At 43.1% G+C, this 19613-nt stretch overlaps 1 protein-coding gene across 6 annotated transcripts in view; it reads left to right on the forward strand.

Annotated features, from left to right (window-relative positions):
* Window positions 1-19613, forward strand: part of RGL1 (ral guanine nucleotide dissociation stimulator like 1) — a 165186-nt gene that overhangs the window by 46546 nt on the left and 99027 nt on the right. The window contains exon 1 of one of the 6 annotated variants that reach the window (XM_013064223.1): window positions 12069-12263. The exons of the other annotated variants lie outside the window; for them this stretch is intronic. Coding sequence (XP_012919677.1) covers window positions 12084-12263 — 180 coding nt within the window. The 5' untranslated portion in view covers window positions 12069-12083. Of the gene's footprint in view, window positions 1-12068; window positions 12264-19613 lie in introns of those variants that run through there. 6 annotated transcript variants of the gene reach the window in all.

A 19613-nucleotide genomic window follows, 5' to 3' on the forward strand; every position in this document is an offset into this window, starting at 1 on the left:
GACCTTTGTTGTGAAGATCTATATTTTAGCTAGAGAGTCTCTATTTTGGGTGTGTCAGGTGTGGAGCCCCAAAGAAATGTATGAGGTTATGCAGTGCACGAGGGTGGACATAGCTCTCATTACAGGTCCGTAAGGCTTTTTCAAAACGCCTTAAAGCCTGAGTAGTACAAGTTTTGAATTTTCTGCTACTGAAATCTCAACATGTAATGAAGATTCAGTTTGGAAAGGATAGTAAAAATAATTACACATCCTTGGACGGGCAGTATCATACAATCCAAAACATTTAGAACATTCTTCTTTTTTTTTTTTTTACTATTTGCTTGCTAAATTTTGTGTTTCATTGATCTTTTGAAGTAAAACCCTCCACCTTTGGTTGTAAAATATACAACTGAGTATGGCCCAGGCTGCATTTCCTTCTCTGTGCAGCTGTGGCCTTACCTGTTAACAGTGAGGTTATGTTGGGCAAACTTTGAAAAGCCAAATATTATTGAAATACTGACCCGATTCTCCCTTTACAATAACTTCTTAGACTGGGACAACTTTTCCTAGCCCTCAAGGAGAAATGACTGTGGTTATGTCATAGGATCATGAAGTCCCCAGATTGGAAGGGGCATTAACAAGTAATTCCATCCAACCATTCAGTCAGCTTATAGAATGGTCAGTGATTTCTGGAAGGGCAAATGGTCAAAGCTTGTTATTTTTCTTTGGTCTCAGTGTTGGGTTTTATGTTGACAGTGATATATAGAGATGATTTAAGAAAACATCCATATTCTCTGGACTCATGAAATGTACCATTTTAGGAAGAATACTCAAATGGACAGAGGTTGAAGATCCAACTGTTAGGGAAGGGGCTTTGGGGTCAGGAGCCCGGTCTGCTGTCTTCGGACTATAACAGATGCAGGGTACAGAGAAATGTGTCCAACCTAAGATAAATTCAAAGTGGGGACATTTGTTTCACAAGGAACGTTGGTAAGCGCTAGTGCAACGCTGCAAGGTTTGTGGGGAGTGGCTACGTGGCTTCTCTCAGTTTTATGCTTCTATGGTTATGTGGTCTTTGAGGTGGGGCCCCTGTTCCTCCCTTCCTTGTGTCTTCTACCTATCATTCTGTCTCCCACATAGGCCTTGGTTGGGTTGAGTTGAAATGCTTGATAGTTGGGAGGCTGGTAAAGATAGTGAACCAGGACAGGAAAAAGCAGAATATATTTAGAAATAAAGAGAACTGGAATCCCGTTACAGAACCTAGTGTTCGGGATGAATTGTGGCCAGTCCGTGAGTTGTATGGGTACAGTGACAACGTGACTACTTGTCCCATCTGGATGGAGAAGTTGACTCTCACTGGATACACTATGTGGATTGGCTCCATCCAGTGTTTTGGTGGCGTTGCTATCATATTACCTTCAAATAGTCTACGGTTCCTCAAGTTTTCAGCTAACTTCACTTATGGGAAGCTTCTCTGATCTCCCAAGTCTGGAGGAGATGCCTCTTCTCCAGGTTCCATAAGCATTCTCTATTTCTCTGTCATACGTTTAGCTCACTCTGTTGTAATTATCTGGTTATTTGCTTCTATCCCTCACGAGACTGCTAACTTGGTGAAGTGGGAACGGTGGCCATCTAGTTGGCAGAAACTCAGTGTGTGTTGAATGAATGGATCCAGCTTCCTTCCTTTCTGGGACACTAATATTGTCTTGATACATATGAATGTGTGGTTGCTCCGCGTTTAAAACACAATCAGCATGAAGATGTTAGCTTATAAAGAAGAGGAGGGGTGTGTGGGAGCGAGAAAAATCAATTAGGTGATGATTATAGCTATCTTGCATTCTCTCCGGAACAAAGCGGGGCACAAACAAAGGTAGTGATTATTCGTTTTAAGAAAAAAATTCACAGCAGTGAATTAACGAGACTCTTCCCCAGTACCTTTCAAAAGCAAGAGACCCTATTGTACTTGGCTGCTGAATGTTGAAGAAAGAAAGGCAATGCATGAGTTAAAAAGTGTTGGCAAGCATTATAAATATGTGTGGTTGGAAAGCTCAGGAGCGGGATTTTAGAATGGTAAGGAACTAAGCCCTAGAGGAGCCGTTAGTTTACAGTTGGTCATCCTTGTTTTCATCTAGGAAATCAGGCCTTTGGGTTGCATTATTCCTGTCTATCAGAATGTTGAATTTAGGCTTTAGAAAGTCAGTTTCAAAATTATCAGCCATTGGTAGCCAAATCAACTGATCTTTTTCTTTTTGACCTTGGGAACATGTTTCTGAAATAATCTGCTAATATGGTAGCTTGCACCAGTAGAGAAGATGTCAGTTTCAAGTGCCCAAGATATCCTTACGGTGTTGGATCCTTTCATTTCTTGTAAAATCCGTTGTGATCTGAGTCAGGGATATTCAGTCTGTAATTAAGAATATCCAGTTCAGTTCAGCAATTTGGGGACTACTCAGCTGAATTCCAAATACGTGTCTACCCTTGTCACATACATGATAGTACAAATGTAAGAGTACGTTGACTCTGTATGCTTAAAGTATACATTCTGTTAAATCAGTCTCATAAACACATCTTACTCTTATTTCCGTGAAATTATAAAGAGAAAGTTTAGTGATGTTTTCAGTTTAGAAAGAAAAGGAGGGCAATACAGTCAATACTATGCTTTTCTCCTTGAGTGCCTCGCTGGGATTTGTCCCTGCCCTATCCTGCTTGTTTGTTTCCTTTGTCCATGGCATATATTCCTTTTACACCTCCCCCTTCTAAATAATTAAAATCTTGTACTGACTATCTTACACATTTTAAGTTAAAATACACAATAATAAGCTGAATTGAGTAAGACATTAACATTTCTACCATGGTATATCTCATGATATGAAAAAAAAAAAAGATTTCTATAAATAGAGCAAGGAAAGTTCTGGTTAAATGGGGGAAGATACCAAATGCGGCTTCACTCCACTGGAAAGGCTCTGCTAGCTCATGTCTTTTGCTGATGGGTGTGGCTATCTCCAGAGTTGATTTGGAGTCTGGAGTTTTTGGCAGTTTCTGGGTCCTTTGCTAGTAAACACATCCAGTATGAACTTCCTCACGGCTGCTCCTTGTCTGTTTGTGGGATTCTGTCATCTGTGTTTGAGTCAGCTAACGTTGCCTTCAATAACATTCCTTTATTCATCCAAAACCGACATTATGCCAAGCACCATGTTAAGTCTTGGGAATTCAAGGTAAAATGAAACACAAGTCGTTCTGAAGGAACCTACAGGGAGTAGGGGAGACAGAAATGTAAACTGATTATAGTATATTGAGGTGAGTATGATCAGTGCCATGTGAGAAATCTGTGTGCTAGGGGAGCCCCAGAGGAGGGCATGTTAGGTGGTAGGTGGTAAGTGCGGAGTGGATACTCCAGGAAGGCTGCCTGGAAGAGAAGGCTCTTTAGTGAAGAGTTGAGTTGACAGATGAGTAGGAGTTAAAGGAGGTGTGGGCGCTGGAGGCAGGCTTTCCAGTCAGTACAGGTGGGAGAAAGCATGGAGGCCGGAGGTGAGAGCACTGTGAGGGCTCAGTGTAGGGAAGAGGGAAGGACGCCTGGTGGGAAGGTGACAGGAAAGAGGCTAGAGAGAAGGGTTCAGTCATGCCCCTGGGAGTCCGGAATGCTAAGCTATGGGTTTTGCTCTGTCCTGAATGCTGGGTAGTCACGGAAGGGCTTCAGGCAGAATGGCATGGCCAGATCTGCATTTTAGAAGATGACTGACCCCTGAGGGGTGGACGTGGGAGGGGGCGGAGGCTAACATGGAGGTGACGTGAGGAAAGGGACAAGGACCTGAATGGCAGCAGAACAGAGGGTGTGGGGGGATGGCAGTCAAGGAGGGAGGAGGGGGGGAGTGGGGGAGGGAGGCCTGGCAGGCGAGCATCTTGGCACCCTGGCTTCAAAGAGCTCGTCAAAACTGGGCCTTCTGGGATCCGCGTCACCCTGTGCTCCCTGGGTGAAATGTCCTGGGGACTTCCAGTCAGCCTTCCTCATGTATATGCTAGCAGAGGCCTCCTTTCTTGTCAGAAGGCCCTGCAGAATAAGCAGACCCCGGCGTGCTTGAGAAGTCCCATCCAGAGACCCGACCTCAGGCTCTCCATGAGCTAGGCCGCGGGCTGTGCGTGGTTCTCAGATTCCAGAGAACTTTGAAGAGCTGGTGGTTTCTTTCTCTCTCTCTCTCTCTTTCTTTCTAAGTCTTCTGTTTCCCTACAAACTAAACAAATTAAATCTGTAGGCCACAGAGAGAGACAGTAAATATGGGACCCACAGGACTATGATTATAGAGCTGTATTTTAGACAACAGCAGTTAAACTTCTAATTGTCATGTTAGAGACACAAGAAATTTTATGGTTGGGTGTCTTGGCCTTTTTCCTCTCCTCCTTCGCTGTCTTTAACCCCTCTCTGACACTGTTTGTCTTGGTTCCCTGCATTTCTGGTCTTGTAGGCTCAGTCTGATTGCGAATTCCACTCATGTAAAAGAAAAAAATCTTTCTCTCTTATACACACACACACACACACGCACGGCCTGCATTAAGATGTCTTTTCACATTTTATTTTTTAGGATTTCCCACATCTTTGGAATGTCACTCCGTGGCCTCTTCTATATAATTATTCAAAGCCTGACTTTGTCATGATTTGCTTGTTTTCCCTTAATTGTGTCATTTTTGGGATGAATTTGCACTGTCTAGGAACCGTCTTCGGTTTAAAAAAGAGTAAAAACAGAGAGGGAGGAAGGAATAAAGGCAGGGCAGGCTTCCAACATGAGGAAGAAGACTCCGCCTTGGAGAATCTCAGTCAGTCTTGTGAAGAGAGAGGCTCACGTCATTTATTGCTGATCCTTTTGCAGAAATACCTGCGCCTTTCCACAGATGTGGCTGTGTATGGTGTTCTGAGGTTAGGGTTCCTGCCTAGTTTGCTCCCACCGGGCCATCTCCTTCATGTCCTGTAGTGTGGGACTTCTAAGGGTAATCACAGTGGTACCTGGGGGTGGATCGTGGGTTGTCGGTGGTTCTGTATATTTTTCCCTCTTCACAGACTCATTACCCTACATTTTCCAGTATTTAATTGCTTGTGCCATCTGTAGGCCGTTCATTTGAATTCGTTTCCACACAGTTAATCTTGTCCCCTGTAAACTTTCCCAGACGTTTTCTGTTTGTTTGCTCCTTTCAGCAAAGAATTGAGCAATTCAACTTTTTCCTTTATTTCGTTTCCTGCTGATTTAAATATCCATTCTCCTCGCTTATAAAAGCGAAGCCAAGGCTGAGTCCTTCCAGTTTCATAATTCTAGAGAAAACTGGAAAAACCAAAACCAAACCTTTTCTGCTAAAAGTAGAACGTCTTTGGTCAGAAGCGTCAACTGGGGCCCTTCACAAGCTTCTTGCTAACACTTTCCCTACTTACGTGCCCTTCTCGTGCCCATAGCTTCTGCCACTGCCGGTGAGGAGGCTAGAATAATGGAGACAGTTGTCATCTAACGAAAGAACATTGAATGGATATAAATAAAAAAATCAAAACTGAATTAGATATTGGCTTAAAATGCCTAATAGTCATGACTTTTCCAATTAACATTGCAACACTCGAAATTATTTTCTGAGATAATGGGCACTCCTAACTAGAAAACTCGGGAAATTGGAAGCATTGCGTTAGTTTGTGAAGCACACAGAAGGCATTTGCTATCTTCTGTCCCCACTTTGCCTCCTCCCAATGGCACAACACCATGAGAATATCTATTTTAAAAATGACTTCCACAAGTATTGACAAGGCCCGGCGCCATCAGGGCCGGGCTGGGGAATTAGCACATGGTTCTTCCTCCTCAGTTGGAGCCTTGGCAAGGGGCTGACATCTTCTGGTTGCTCTTCCTTCTCACGAGCTCGGTTGAGGGAGGTCCTAGGGCACTGGTGAAGAGCCCCTCGTCAGTCGTATTGTAAACTCTGTATGGGGACAGACGACCACTACACTTTTTTTGTGGTGAGCATTTTCGAACTGTACAGAATTGCCAAATCACGGTACTGGACACCTGAAGCTAATGCAATATCGCATGTTGGCTGTCCTTCAGTTAATGATAGAAAAAGAGAGAGGCTGGGCTCTGGAGCCAGGCAGACCTGAATTCAGAACCCGTCTCTGCCACGTGTTAGGGGTGTGGGCTTGAGCTGTGACGCTACAAAACTTGCACTTGGAGAGAGGATTCTAGTAGTTCCATCTGATGGAAAGACTGGGGGGGGAGTGAATGAATTATGTATATAATATGCTTCGCACAATTCCTGGGATATGGGACGCCCTCTGAGTGTGGGGCTCTCCTCAGGACCATACTGTCAGGGCCCTCTCTTGAACTTGGCTGTGGAACCTTGTGGAACCTTGTGGAAGCGTGGGTGCCTTTCTTACCTGAGTCCCCCAAGCCTGGGGTAAACCGGATTGTGTAAGAAACAGCTTTAGCAAGGCTTTAAGGCATGTTCCTGACATCACTTTCTCCTTTTGCACATCTGGGAGGAAGGAGCAGGGCAGTGTTTAGTAACCCTTGCTTATTAGAAGCAGCATCTGTTGTGTTCTCTCCGTCTGGCTGCCTATACAGTGAAGGGCATTATTGCTTGGGCTCCAACATTTCGCATTTTCAGTTCCTCCAGTTTTCCTGTAGAGTTAATTCGTTGCTGTGTTCATTTTAATGCCTTAAAAATATTTTACTGCGTAAAAATTATGTTTGGTATTTCTAACTGAAAAACAGGAGGGTAGGAAACCACATCTCTATGGTGGTAAGCATTATGCTAATCATTCTTTGTCGGGCGTAACTTAGGATGTCAGGCTGCTGTGCTTGCCCCATAAATTTCACATTCTGGACTAAACTTCATAAGTTCAGATGAAGATAAAAATTTCTCACTGTACCTCACGTCAATTAGCTAATGTAGTACTTGAACCCCAAACTAGGAATGAGCTGACTTGCTCCTGAGGTTGTAACTTTCAGACTGTCTCATGACTTTTTAAATCTTCGCTTTCCTTACAGGTGATGTAGGGCAAATACCTGCTTTTCCTTCTGCCTGTAGGTTTTGTGAGGATCATCTGAGTTAATGTATGAAAGTACTTTTTAATATGTGAATACAAGGGTATTCTTCCTGTTATTTAACCTAAAGTCTTTTCTTCTTTCCTCTCTTTTTCCTCCCCACCTAAGTGCTTGATGGGCATATGGTCTGTTCATTAGTCCTCCCTTTCTTCTTCTATGCAAGAGAGAATCTTTTCTGTATTTTTTTCTCCCCACCTGCTGTTTACCTAATGATACCTTCATGTTCAGCAAGGAGTAGTGCTTCCTCTGCCACCACCATTGATATTCCTAATTTGTAAGTGCATTGAAAATGCAGGCAGGGCTTCTCTTTGTAGATTGGATGTGGGGAAAAAAATACCCCGTATTCATAGAAGTCTAAAGACAAATGCAGTAAATATCTTATAGATGAGGGGCGCCTGGGTGGCTCAGTGGGTTAAAGCCTCTGCCTTCAGCTCGGGTCATGATCCCAGGATCCTGGGATCGAGCCCCACGTTGGGCTCTCTGCTTAGCGAGGAGCCTGCTTCTCCCTCTCTCTCTGCCTGCCTCTCTGCCTACTTGTGATCTCTGTCTGTCAAATAAATAAATAAATAGATAAATAAATCTTTAAAAAAAAAATCTTACAGATGAAAACTTTCTTCTTTCTCTTTCTTTCCTTATTCTCTCCAGTATGATTTTTTTTTTTTTTTTTTTTTTTGAGATCGTGGCTGTTGGTTTTCTTTGATTCACCCTTTCTTTCTGGTACTTTTAATTTGGTGCAGAGCAGGGTGGTAAAGTTAATGCGCCAAGGAATGGAAAGTGCTTCCAGCCTTCCAGAGCTGATGGAAAATCAAAGCTTGGTTTGGGGCCAAATCCTGATGTGGGACTTGAACTCATGACCTAATGCCAGAGGCAAGAATGTTACCAGCCGACCCATACTGACCCTCATAAGATGTAGGCATTTAAAATACTTCCTCTGAGTAGTCCTATTGTTACTTTCTGTTTTTTCTCCTCTTTCAGCCTTTTCCTACAGTGTTCCGGGCTTCCCTGTTAGGAATACAATTTTAGTTTTCAGATCTTTTTTTCTCACTTCCTTTCCATTTGCTTGTTACTGTTACTTCCTTCTTGCTTTCCATTTCTCCCGGGTGAGTTCCTTTTTTGTTGTTGTTGTTCCTGTTCCTTCCTGTCCTTCTTCTGAATTAAAAATAGTCTTCAGGGTTTCTGGCTGCTTGCCCATGAAGCTGGCCTTCCTTCTATTCATATAGGGTTCCCCCTGAGCCTCTGAAGATCCTTTCCTATTCTCTCAAGATACTCGCTAGCACCTATTCTCAGCGGACTTATGGGCTAACTGACCCTTGTCCTCAGAGCTGTAAATGAAAACGAAATCTCTTGTACAGAGATGCAAGCGGGTGCTTTGCTCACGTTAAGTGTCACTGACGAACGCTGACTTCCGCCCGCACCTGCTGACTCTGTGTGTGGTGCTAAAGGAGGAAGGAACTCTTGGGCACTGACTTGAGGAGCACATTTCATGTTCATCTACATGCAGAGCCGTGGCTCCACGGTCAGCTGCGGCCCAGGAAGCAGCTTTCCTTCAGCTTGCTGCTGTGGGCATCCCGGAGGGACCGGCGGTCCTTGTACTCCCTCAGAAGTGTTTCTCAGGGACTTAAAATTGATGCAGATGTTTCTTCATGAGCATTGTTTGGTTAGAGTTGGAAGGTTATAATATTCTTTACAAGAAATGACTTTATACCCAATGTTGACCTAGACTGTCCACAAATGAGTGTCTGCTTGAGGTTTTTTTTTTTTTTTTTAAAGATTTTATTTATTTATTTGACAGAGAGAAATTACAAGTAGATGGAGAGGCAGGCAGAGAGAGAGAGAGGGAAGCAGGCTCCCTGCTGAGCAGAGAGCCCGATGCGGGACTCGATCCCAGGACTCTGAGATCATGACCTGAGCCGAAGGCAGCGGCTTACCCCACTGAGCCACCCAGGCGCCCGACTGCTTGAGGTTTTATCCCGTGTGCAACTTCGGGATGGCTGGACCAGCGAGTGCCTGTGGGTCCCAGCTCTGATTTCAGCCCCCAGCCCCAGCCGGAACTCCATGTTGCGCTGAGAGTTCCAGCAACAGGCTTGATGAAGGGTTAAAAGCATTCCTTCCATCTGTCCCCCAAGCTCCCTGTGTGGTTATGTCTTCAAGAAGAGAACTAGCCATATCCTTCCTGGAGAACCCAGGGTTGGTGGTTTCATTATCCCTAGTGATGTCCACGTTTCTGCGCAGCTCTGTCACCCGCCTGTCACTGCCTATGCCACCGAATAAACTTGTAGTGCTTTTCTCTTCCCTGATTGACTGATGAACTCCCACTTACCTTTCAAGTCCCAGCTCAGATGTCATCTTAACTCTTCTACCCTTCCTGATCCCTCTTCTGCAATAATTACCCTTTCATCTGTGTCTCCTTAGCACTTTACCGAAAGCTCAATTACAGCGCTCATCACAACATATCCTTTTATTTTTTATTTTTTTTTTTTCTTTGCCCTGTTCCTTTGTGTGCTTCGGGGGTGGGGACCCCATTGAATCAATCTTTGTACTCGATGTCTGAGCCCCATGTGGTACCTAGTAAGCACCTTATAAATGGTTTGGCCTTATTGCTATTATAAAACATGTATTTTTATGACTTTTTTTTTTTTTTGCCATTTGGTAATATTATGAATCCCATTTTTGAAACAAAAAGGAAAATATTGAATAAGTAAGCTAGATTTAATTAATTAATTATTTTTAAAAAGATTTTATTTATTTGACGGAGAGAGAGACAGCAAGAGAGGGAACACGAGCAGGGGGAGGGGCAGAGGGAGAAGCAGGCCTCTCGCTGAGCCCAACACCGGGCTGGATCCTGACCCCAGGACCACGACCTTAGATGAAGGCAGATGCCTAACGACTAAGCCACCCAGGCGCCTCTAGATTTAATTTCTATTTTGTATGTCAGCGAATGACACAATGAAGAAGGAAGATGTTGCTTTTGCTGAATTTTTGTTATTATTTATTTGATCGACATATTTCACGATCTCAGAAAACTTGACTTAACTGTGATGGTGACCTCTATAGATGGAAAGACATGGTATTTAGAGTTCATCCATAGGCTTTGTGGTGACATACAGGTTTGAGTCACAGGTCAAAGACAGACTTTTGGGAACCTAATTTCTGCTTTGAATTTCAAAGTTATCTTACCTAGGGTTTTCACGTATCTTTTTATATCTTAATCTGATGGTTCCAATTTGCTTTAAGCTTGCATTGACCCAGTGTCAAGCCAATTTGGCTGTGCTCTGTGCAACACATTCTTGTAAAAGGATCTGACACCCTCCATATGCACATGACCACTCGGGTTATGCATATCCCAGTGAAGGCCCTTGGAGACCTCCGTGGCAGGCCTGTGGTGTAGGGCCGGCCCTCTCTCAGGATGTGCTGTTCCTCACTAGGATTCACTGGCAAATGGGGAAAAATATGTGATGTAAATTATATGTTATTATATAAACATATTATTTGTATATATTTCAGTTTTCACAAGTAAAACTCAACTCCCTTTGCTCTCTTACCCTTGCCAATGTTCCTCTTCTCTATGGTCTTTCATTCTTAACTCTTAAATTTCTACTTCAAGCAAAATGCAAAGCCCGTGCTGGAAGTTTTCAGGATTCCAGCTGTTGTTAGGTGCTTTCATTCAGACCGTCCCAATGTCTTTGGTTCTGGCAAGAGCAGTTTTCTGTGTCTGATCTTTCTTGCCTTTTTATGGAATGTGCTTTCTTCACCTTTTTTTTTTTTTTTGAAGATTTTATTTATTTATTTGACACAGAGAGAGATCACAGATAGGCAGAGAGGCAGGCAAACAGAGAGCCTGATGTGGGGCTTGATCCCAGGACCCTGAGATCATGATCTGAGCTGGAGGCAGAGGCTTAACCCACTGAGCCACTCAGGCATCCCTTTCTTCACTTTTTCTATGTGTAGGGATTCGATGGCATCTGTATTTGCTTTGGATAGAAGGAAACACCTTTTTAAGCAGTTCTTAGAGTTATTCTTCAAAAAGCGATGCAACAACATTATCCATATATATATATTTTTAAAGAATCTCCATCCTGCCGCTGCAACACAGTTGTTTATACATTGGTTCTTTATCTTCTCGTCTTTGTCCACATAGTTGCTGTCTTGCTATTTGTTCAGTTTTATAATCAGCAAGATATATTTTTCAGAACAAATTCTCTAGAAGTTACTTTCTAGTTTGAATCTTTTGTGACATTTGTTGTATTTCTCATGTCATAAAAGACTGCATTTGGACTTTGAGTTGGAGGAGTTTCAAGGTCATAGTGCCTGTTACTGGCTAATGAGCTTCATTTCTGTCCTTTTTCCTGTGAAATCTCCTATCCTTTATCAGGGCTGTGGAACTTTTATGGGGAGCCTGATAGTACAGTGAGGTGAGGGCATGTGAGGAGTGGAACACACGCCTTTCTTCTCTGGGGTGTGGGACCAGAACTCTCTAGGGCTGCACTGTTCAATATGGTAGCTACTAGCCACAGGTGCCCATTGAGCATTTGGACATGTGACTAGTCCAAATTGACATGATGTGCAAACCCATTGTGTGAAATAGCTCAGTGAGTTTCTGTGGTGAGCACATGTTGAAATGGTAATAGTTTGATATAATGCATTAAATAAAATATATTGTTAAAAATTCATTTCATCTGTTTCTTTTCACTTTTTTAAAAAAATGTGACTATTAGCAAATTTGAAATTACATATTGTGACTGACATTTTTCTGTTGGTCAAAGGCAGGGTGTAGTTATTAGTGGGTTCTGAAATCAGTTCAGTGGGTCAAAATTGGTATTTTAAGATCGGAACAGAATGGGAATAGAAAATATCAGAATGGTATTATTGTTTTAAAAACGTGCATGTGTGTACTGAATCACTTGTAAAATACATCTTTTCTTTTTGCTATGAATTGTCATGGAAAAGATTGAAAATCATTGTTGTAGGGGTGGTCCAGCTTAATTTAAAGCATGACCAGGAGGCCTGGTCTGCTCTGTAAGAGGACAGGTTGGTACTATGAATACCGTGTGGATTTCAGGTCTGGGTGGTGGAAGCTCTTCCAGAACTCTTCAGCTAAACCAGCCCCTGCATCAAAGTAAAGGCCTGAGCACCAGGGCTCATCCTAAAAGCAGTATCTACTCAGGACCAGCTGAGAAGGAAGGGCCCACTAAGGACACTGCAGATCTGCCATCTGAGGTCAGGACCCGTGTTGCCCAGCACTGAAATGTCCCCGGAGCTGGAAGTGACTTTGTCTGATTAGTTTGTTCTAGAAGCTTCCTCAAAATGGTCTCCTGGGTGGGTGGTGGTACTTTCTAAGAAGCAGGGTGGTTTCTTAATTATCTTGGAGTCAAGCTGGGTTGGACAAGTTTCCTTTGACCCTTAGGTCTTCTACCCACCATGTCCTATTGAAATCAGAAGAGGCTGTACTCTAATCTAGGACCACACCAGTCCTTTTCCCTTCTGAGAGAAAACATGTCTTTATGGTACACAAGTCCCTAGGGTGCTGCCTGTGACTAGCTTCTAAATAAAGGGCCCCGAAAGTCACAGAGAGAGGGGTGGGGGAAAGGCTCCAAAAATGAAGTTTATGGGGTTGCATGGGCCTTGTATTTATTCTGAAAGTTGTAAAAATTCTTTGGGGCTGACCCATTTTTCCTTTCTTAATTAAAAAAAAAATTTGGCAGGCATGAAGAAGAAATGTAAGACACGTGACTAATGCTTCAGCGTTTTCTCCTGGAGCCATATTCTTTAAAATTATACCTTACCCATGCTTAGTGTTTTAAAAACAATTGCCCACAAAAGCCACCAAACATTTGTTTCTGAAACTTGTAGACTTAGATGGCATCACTTCCAGGAAAGAGTCCAAAAGCACAATATTTAGGAGTTACTGAACCGAAATCTTCTTTGGAGATTTTTGCCCTGGTGAATTAGATTACCGCAGGAACTGGCAGAAAGCCAGGCAGCCTTTCGCCTTTATTTTGCTAGAGTATTTCCAGTCCTGTTGCTAGTCACCCAGAAATTTTGAGGGAGTTAGACGAAATGACCTTCAAGATGGAAAGTACTGTGATTCCAACAATGGACTGAGTTGGTGGTAAGGAACAGTGTTTATGTCAAACTCCTGTTCTGTACTTTTCACCATTCATTCATTCATTCGTTCATTCATTCAGTTTTTCATTTAAATTTGAGCCCATACTAGGTGCCAAATATTTTCTCTTGGCCTTTGTGCCAAACTCACAGGATTTTAGAGCACTGGTCATGGTGCATTGCAGGGCCTTTAAGGTCCAGTTCCACCCCCCTAACGTTATTTCCTGCGTCCCACCTTTGCGTGCTCCCCACTTTAACCTAACGAGGCTACTTCCCTTCCCTGGGGTCTTTTCTCCCCACTGCTGCCTCTGTCTGAAATGCCTTCCTTTCCGCAAATACTCCTCTGTTTGAATCCCAGCCATCTCTCAGATTCCAGACCCCCCCCGCCCCCCCGCACTGCTCCAGTCTCCCGAATGGCAGCAAATTATCCTTTTCTGAACCTCAGCAAACTCAGCTCTGCTCTTGTGAAATCACATGTCATCTTGGATTAGGTCAGACCAGATGAGATTGCCATATTTATAAGTTTAAAATTGTGGAATACTGACATCTTTTTGTGGTTCTTTTTAACCTTAGGGCTGTTTTCTAAGTCCCTCCAGTTAGATCTCTGCAGGTGTATTATCCTCAGGACTTACATTGAGCTAAGATTCAGCGAAGAATGCTTGATCTTTTTAGTTTTGTCATGTTAATTGCTGTTAAACTATGTCTCCTTTAACCTGTACTTGGAGAGTTGATTTAAGAAAATCTAAATGTTGGGCTGCCTGGGTGGTGCAGTGGGTTTAGCCTCTGCCTTTGGCTCAGATTATGATCTCAGGGGGATCCAGTTGGGCCTCTTGCTCAGTGGGGGGCCTGCTTCCCCCTCCCTCTGCCTGCCTCTCTGCCTACTTGTCCAATAAGTAAGTTTAAAAAAATCTTTAATTAAAAAAAATCTAAATGTAAAAAATACTTATTTTTGTGAAACACAATTTTGTTAGTTGTTTTTTTCTAGCTTTTTAAAAATCTTCTAAAATTCTGATTTGGTAAGGCAGTGTATCCGTTATAACTTTCAATTCATTTTAATAAGGTTTTATATAATTATCTATGTCACTTGTTAACGTGATTTAATCAACATGGCCAAAGACAAAACTGTGTTCTCTTTCTGGAAACAGTCTCCCGTCCTAGCAGTACCCCAGAGTTCACGTTGCTTCACCAGTTAGCATCCCATGACTATCTGGTTTGGATACACTTCTAGCCAACTCTCCATCTGTTCAACTCACAGAGCGCCACCGTTTCTATAAAGATCTAAGGGGAGAGTTGGTGGAATGGTGTTTTGAGTCTGTGAACAAGTCTGGAGCATTCCATGATACTTGCCTAGGACCTGAACAAGATGGGAAGTTAGTTTGATATGATTTTTTCCTCATGGTTTATGTTTGCTCCTAGTGATCACGGCTTGTAAACCATCTGGGATATTGGCAACAATGGTTGGCAGGCCAACCGGTCCACTGTTTGTAGTCTACCTTAACTCCTCTCTGAAAATTGGTGTGTTTTCTTATTGCCAGTCTTTAGACACTTCTGTGAGTCTCTGCTACTGCGAATATTCCACTCATTAATATTATAATACCTGCTGGTTCTTTCAGCGCCCTTTTAGGACACTTACTGGCTCTGGAGACACAAAGTTTCTTAAAGGGCTAACCGAGTGCTTTCTTAGTATCACCTTTTCTATCTTGGACTCTAGTTTCCTCTTTACTATGTAGATCCTACCCTTTCCAGTTTGAAGATTATTTTCCTTGATAGCAAACATAGAAGCATATGAAGAGTGAAATAGTTCTCTTTTCTCCGTTATCAGTTAGCATTATCCGCCCTCCCCCCATCAAGCAATGAGGCTCCTCCCTTCCTCATTCTTGCTCCCAATACAGCTGAAAAAAGCTCTTTTACTTGACCTTACCCTTTTCACAAGACTCAGCTTATTATGACTGTTATCTTTTCCTGTGGCCATGCTTTTCGATCTGTGCTACCCTAAGTAGACAGGGTTAAGCCCAATGCCTTCTTTCTACGTCCAGTCACTTGGAAATCCTTGACCTATTTAGTTGCTTGCTTTCTTCTATTTCATATTTGGAATATTTGTCCTACCTTTCTTGAATCCTCTTCTCTGGTAGAGAAGGTTTATGCTAGCTTTGAAAAAGCATTCTTTTCCTAATACCTGGCCAGCTGTCTGACATTTCTAGAACAGGATCCCTTTCTCCCAAGGTTTCTGTGCATTCTGCGGCGATCACTTTTCATTAGCAATCATGATCTTGTCCAGAGTAATAGGTGTTTTGACTTCCTTTAGCAGGGCAGATACAAACCTTGGGGAAAGCATCACTAGCCGTGGTGCCTGCTTGTACAGCAAGAAGGGGGAGTCAAAGGCGGTTCTGAGAGAATCATTGCATCATCAGCAGAAATAGGGATGCTGGGAAGAAGAACTTATTTGGGGTACTGGTGGGGCACACTGATTCCAAGTTCAGACATGGCATGCTTGGGCAGTTTTCTGATAAGAAGAGATTCGGGATCACAGGGATGTGTTTGGACACCACTCACCTGTATGTGAGTGAAGCAGTATGAAAGAAAACGGAAGGAGGCTGAGGGCCAAGCCTACCGTCACACTCAGGAGGCAAGAAGGTGGAGAGCAGTTAGTCCAGGAGGCAAAGAGGTAAGGGGTCAAGCAGGCTGGTTGGTTACCCTAGGAGAAAGGGGAGGCCAACGTTTTCAGATGTTTAGAGGCCTGTGCACCCTAAGAAACAAGAGTAACACCTGCTCGCTTTTGGTTATTTCAGCTTTCCAGAGCATATTTGAAAAACTGAAAGTTCATGAAAAAGTTCTTAGAGTAACCCAGATGGCGCACTATGGAAGGAAGGCCACCATTCTTAATACATACCATGTTAATTTCTTAACAAAATTGGCTATTTATGTATCGTCATAATGAAGGTTTTTGTTTACAGTTGGGTAGATGTAGCGCATTTGAAGAGAGGGAGGCAGACGTGGTCATAAGATGAAAACTGACTATCCCAGTGGTAGGTTGTGTTCCAATGTCACCTCTCAGCGAGGCCTTCTCTAACTACTCATTAAATTGCATCCCCTTGTCCTCCTGTCCTGTCATAGACCCCTTCTTGCCTCTTAACAGCTGTCTGGTATACCCTTTTATTTATTGTTGATTGGTTGCGTCTCTCCTGCATTAGAATCATGCATAGGGTGTTGCTGGTTCCTCCCCTGTTGCCTTCCCAGAGTCTAGAACAGCACCTCGCAGGTAGAAGACCCAGCACGTATTTGTTGAATAATTGAGTATAAGAAAGTAAAGATGATTATACATGCATGTGAACTAAGAAGGTGTAGGTATTTGGGATGATTTAGTTTGTAATAAGCCCTACTCTCTAGGTCAGTGTCTCCAGGGACAGATACTGTAGTCCCTTGCAACATTGGTGGCCTACTGAGCTATGAATGAAACGTTAAATTATGCTTAGGACATTCTACTTCTAAAGACAGAAAAATAACACATTTCAGAAACATTCCCAGCAAATAAATAAAGCTTTTAAAATACTAGTGTTTAAAAGGCTCCACATTGGGAAAACAATTCCTTCTGTGTTGAACATTGCATTTCCCTGTGTAGGATTGCTATTATGTGATTTAAATGTTCAGCTGACCCTTGAACAGCAACAGGGGTTAGGGGCGTCGACCACCCACAGAGTTGAAAATCTGTGTATAACTTTTGACTCTCCCAAAACTGAACTACTTACAGCCTACCACTGACTGGAAGCCTTCCTGAAAAAGTAAACAGTGGATAATGCATATGTTGTATATCAGCTGTATTATATACCGTATTCTTCTAATAAAGTAAGCTAAAGAAAAGAAAAACCTATGAAGAAAATCACTTAAAACGCTGTATTAGTCAAAGAAATCCACACAGCAGTGGACCCACTCCCACTCAGACCTGTGTTGTTCAAAGACCTGCTATACGACTTCCTTAAAAATTGCATTTTTCCTTTTCCACATTCACACCTTGAACAACTTCCTTCCAGCTCAGCCGGCAGTGAACATGAAAGGTAGGGCCTCCTTCCTTCCTAGTCTCAGAGGCCTTTGAAAGAGGTGTGGAATTAGCAAGAGCCTCGGCTTCGGAGGAGTTTGTGGTGGCTACGCTTGCACATGACTGAACCAGAAAGTCTCTCCACTGGCTTTTCTTCCACACCAACCATGGCTGTTCTGAGACATCAGTGGCCTGTTTGTGCCTCTCATGCTTTCTTGGCAAAATGAATGAGTACAGACTTCTCACTCCCTGCTAGGTGCCCATCTGATCGCGTAAGTAGGTTTGAAAGATGCTCTCTTTCCTCTCCAATTAAGACACAGCTACAAAGCATAGTTCTTCAGTCCAGTCCTAGCCTGGCTGCCGCCTGCACAGTCGTACCCTCTTCCAAGTGGCCTTTCAGTCCTTGAAAAAGCATTTCTTTCTGATTCCCCTTGCTCGTTATTTACTTGGGGCACAATAACTGTTTACGCGGTTTCCCGGGAATGCGTCTAATTTTAAGTTTTTTAACCTTACAAGCTCCGGAAGCGAGTGAGGAGAGCTTTTCAAGGGGAAAGGGAAGCCCCCTGCCCCCACTTTAATTCGAGTGACCACAGCAGCCTGACAGCATGGTGGGTATCCACACAGCTCTGGTCACCCGCGGCCAGATCCTTAACCCATCCCCATTCAGGACCATTGTGTCCACTTGGGGAGACAGGACTTCCTTTGTTTGCACGAATAAGCAGCTAGTGATTATTAGCTTAGCTATGAAGTTAAATCACATTCCTGGAAAGGGAAATGTTGTAGCTTTTTTTTTTTCTTAAATGGGAGAGGATAATGCATTTTCGAAAATCCAAACAGACAGTTACCACTAACAACGTGAGCATTACACCTCTTCGACAAGAGAAGTTTATCTTTCGTTTGATTAAGACAGTTACACATGATCTCCCGTAGTGACCGCTTTTCTGATAACACGAGGTCTAAATATTTGCCTTTAAGCTGCTGTACTGACATAGATCAGCCATGTCCTAGCTGGCCCACACTCTGGGGTTTTTCCCCTCCCAGTAACTCGCAGAGGGAATTTGGACTTGCTGTTGAGTGTAGGACCTGAGAGTGTGTGTTTCATTCACAGCACCCGACCTCGAGTTGGCTCTTACTGTTTGCTGTAAGTGAAATGTGAGGTATGTGGGGGACCTTCAGGGAGCACATGGGGGTCTTACCTCTGGAGTCATCTGGCATTGCTCCTTTGGAGCTTTGTGTGGCTTTGGAATGCAGGGGTCTGGGCTTGACTGTGGCCTGTCACTTACAAGCAACGTGACTGGGTAAATTACTTTGCCCTTTGAGCCTCAGTGCCCTCATCTTTAAATTGAAGTTGTTGTGGGGATCAAGTGTGTGTGTCTAACAGAGCCTTGGTATTAGAAAAGGCCACACATCAGTCAGTTAAGTGTCTCACTCTTGATTTCAGCTCAGGTCATGATCTCAGGGTCGTGAGGTTGAGCCCCGTGTTGGGGTCTGCACTTAACGTGGAGTCTGCTGGAGTTTCTCTCCTTCCTCTGCCTCTCCCCCATTCATGCCTGTGCTCTCTCTCCTTCTCTCTCAAATAAACAAATAAATAAAATCTTTAAAAGAAAAAAAGAAAAAAAAGGGTCACACGAACAAAATTTAACAGTATTCACAATCTGAATTTTTCTAGTCAGAATTGAACTTGGATAGTAACACTGATTAACTTCTGTGTCCACTTGCTGGGATCTGCTTCAGTCAGACACAGTTCAGAGTCACTGTATGTATGCTTCTACTCCGAATAAAGCTCATGTCAATCGATGACAGTGGAAAAAGGAGAAAATTGGTCTCTTGCTAAGGTAAGGAAGAAAGGGAGTCGGAGAGGAGAGTGGTAACACCAAAATTTTAGAAGAGGGAATTCTTGCCTAAGTAAAAGCAGATTATTTTATTCCAGTCATGGTTTATTTCATTTAATGATCTTTGGAATGCCTCTGGTGGTGTTACTGTGCTTTTTAATCATTAATGTTTCTTATAATAATCTGGGACTTACTGCAGATTCCCCAGTTACAAGGATTTGGATTGTTAGCTTGGAGGATGGGCCCATGAATCTGCTTTTAACAGGTTTCCCAGGTGGTTCTGATGCTGGTGGAGGATGGTCCCCATTTTGAGAACCTCGCCTTCTCTAGTAGTCTTCTAACTGAATCCATTCTTGCGTTCCGACAGTTCGTTCTTTATGTAGACCCAGATTATATCTGATCGTGGTGTACTTACGTCCTAAAACCTTTTAGTGCTTTCCACTGATGCTAGGTTAAGGATCAGAATTCTTCTGGCCAAGTTTATTTCTTGCCACTGCGGCTCCCTCTCCTTTGAGCACATCGACTTCTCTCTAGCCTTCTGGTACACCCAGTTTCTTTCTGTTTCGTGTCATTTGCACCTGCAGTTTCCTCACCTGAAAT

This window comes from Mustela putorius, unplaced genomic scaffold (assembly GCF_011764305.1).
Source record: "Mustela putorius furo isolate JIRA1106 unplaced genomic scaffold, ASM1176430v1.1 tig00537335_pilon_pilon_pilon, whole genome shotgun sequence".
NCBI classification, from domain to species: Eukaryota; Metazoa; Chordata; class Mammalia; order Carnivora; family Mustelidae; genus Mustela; species Mustela putorius.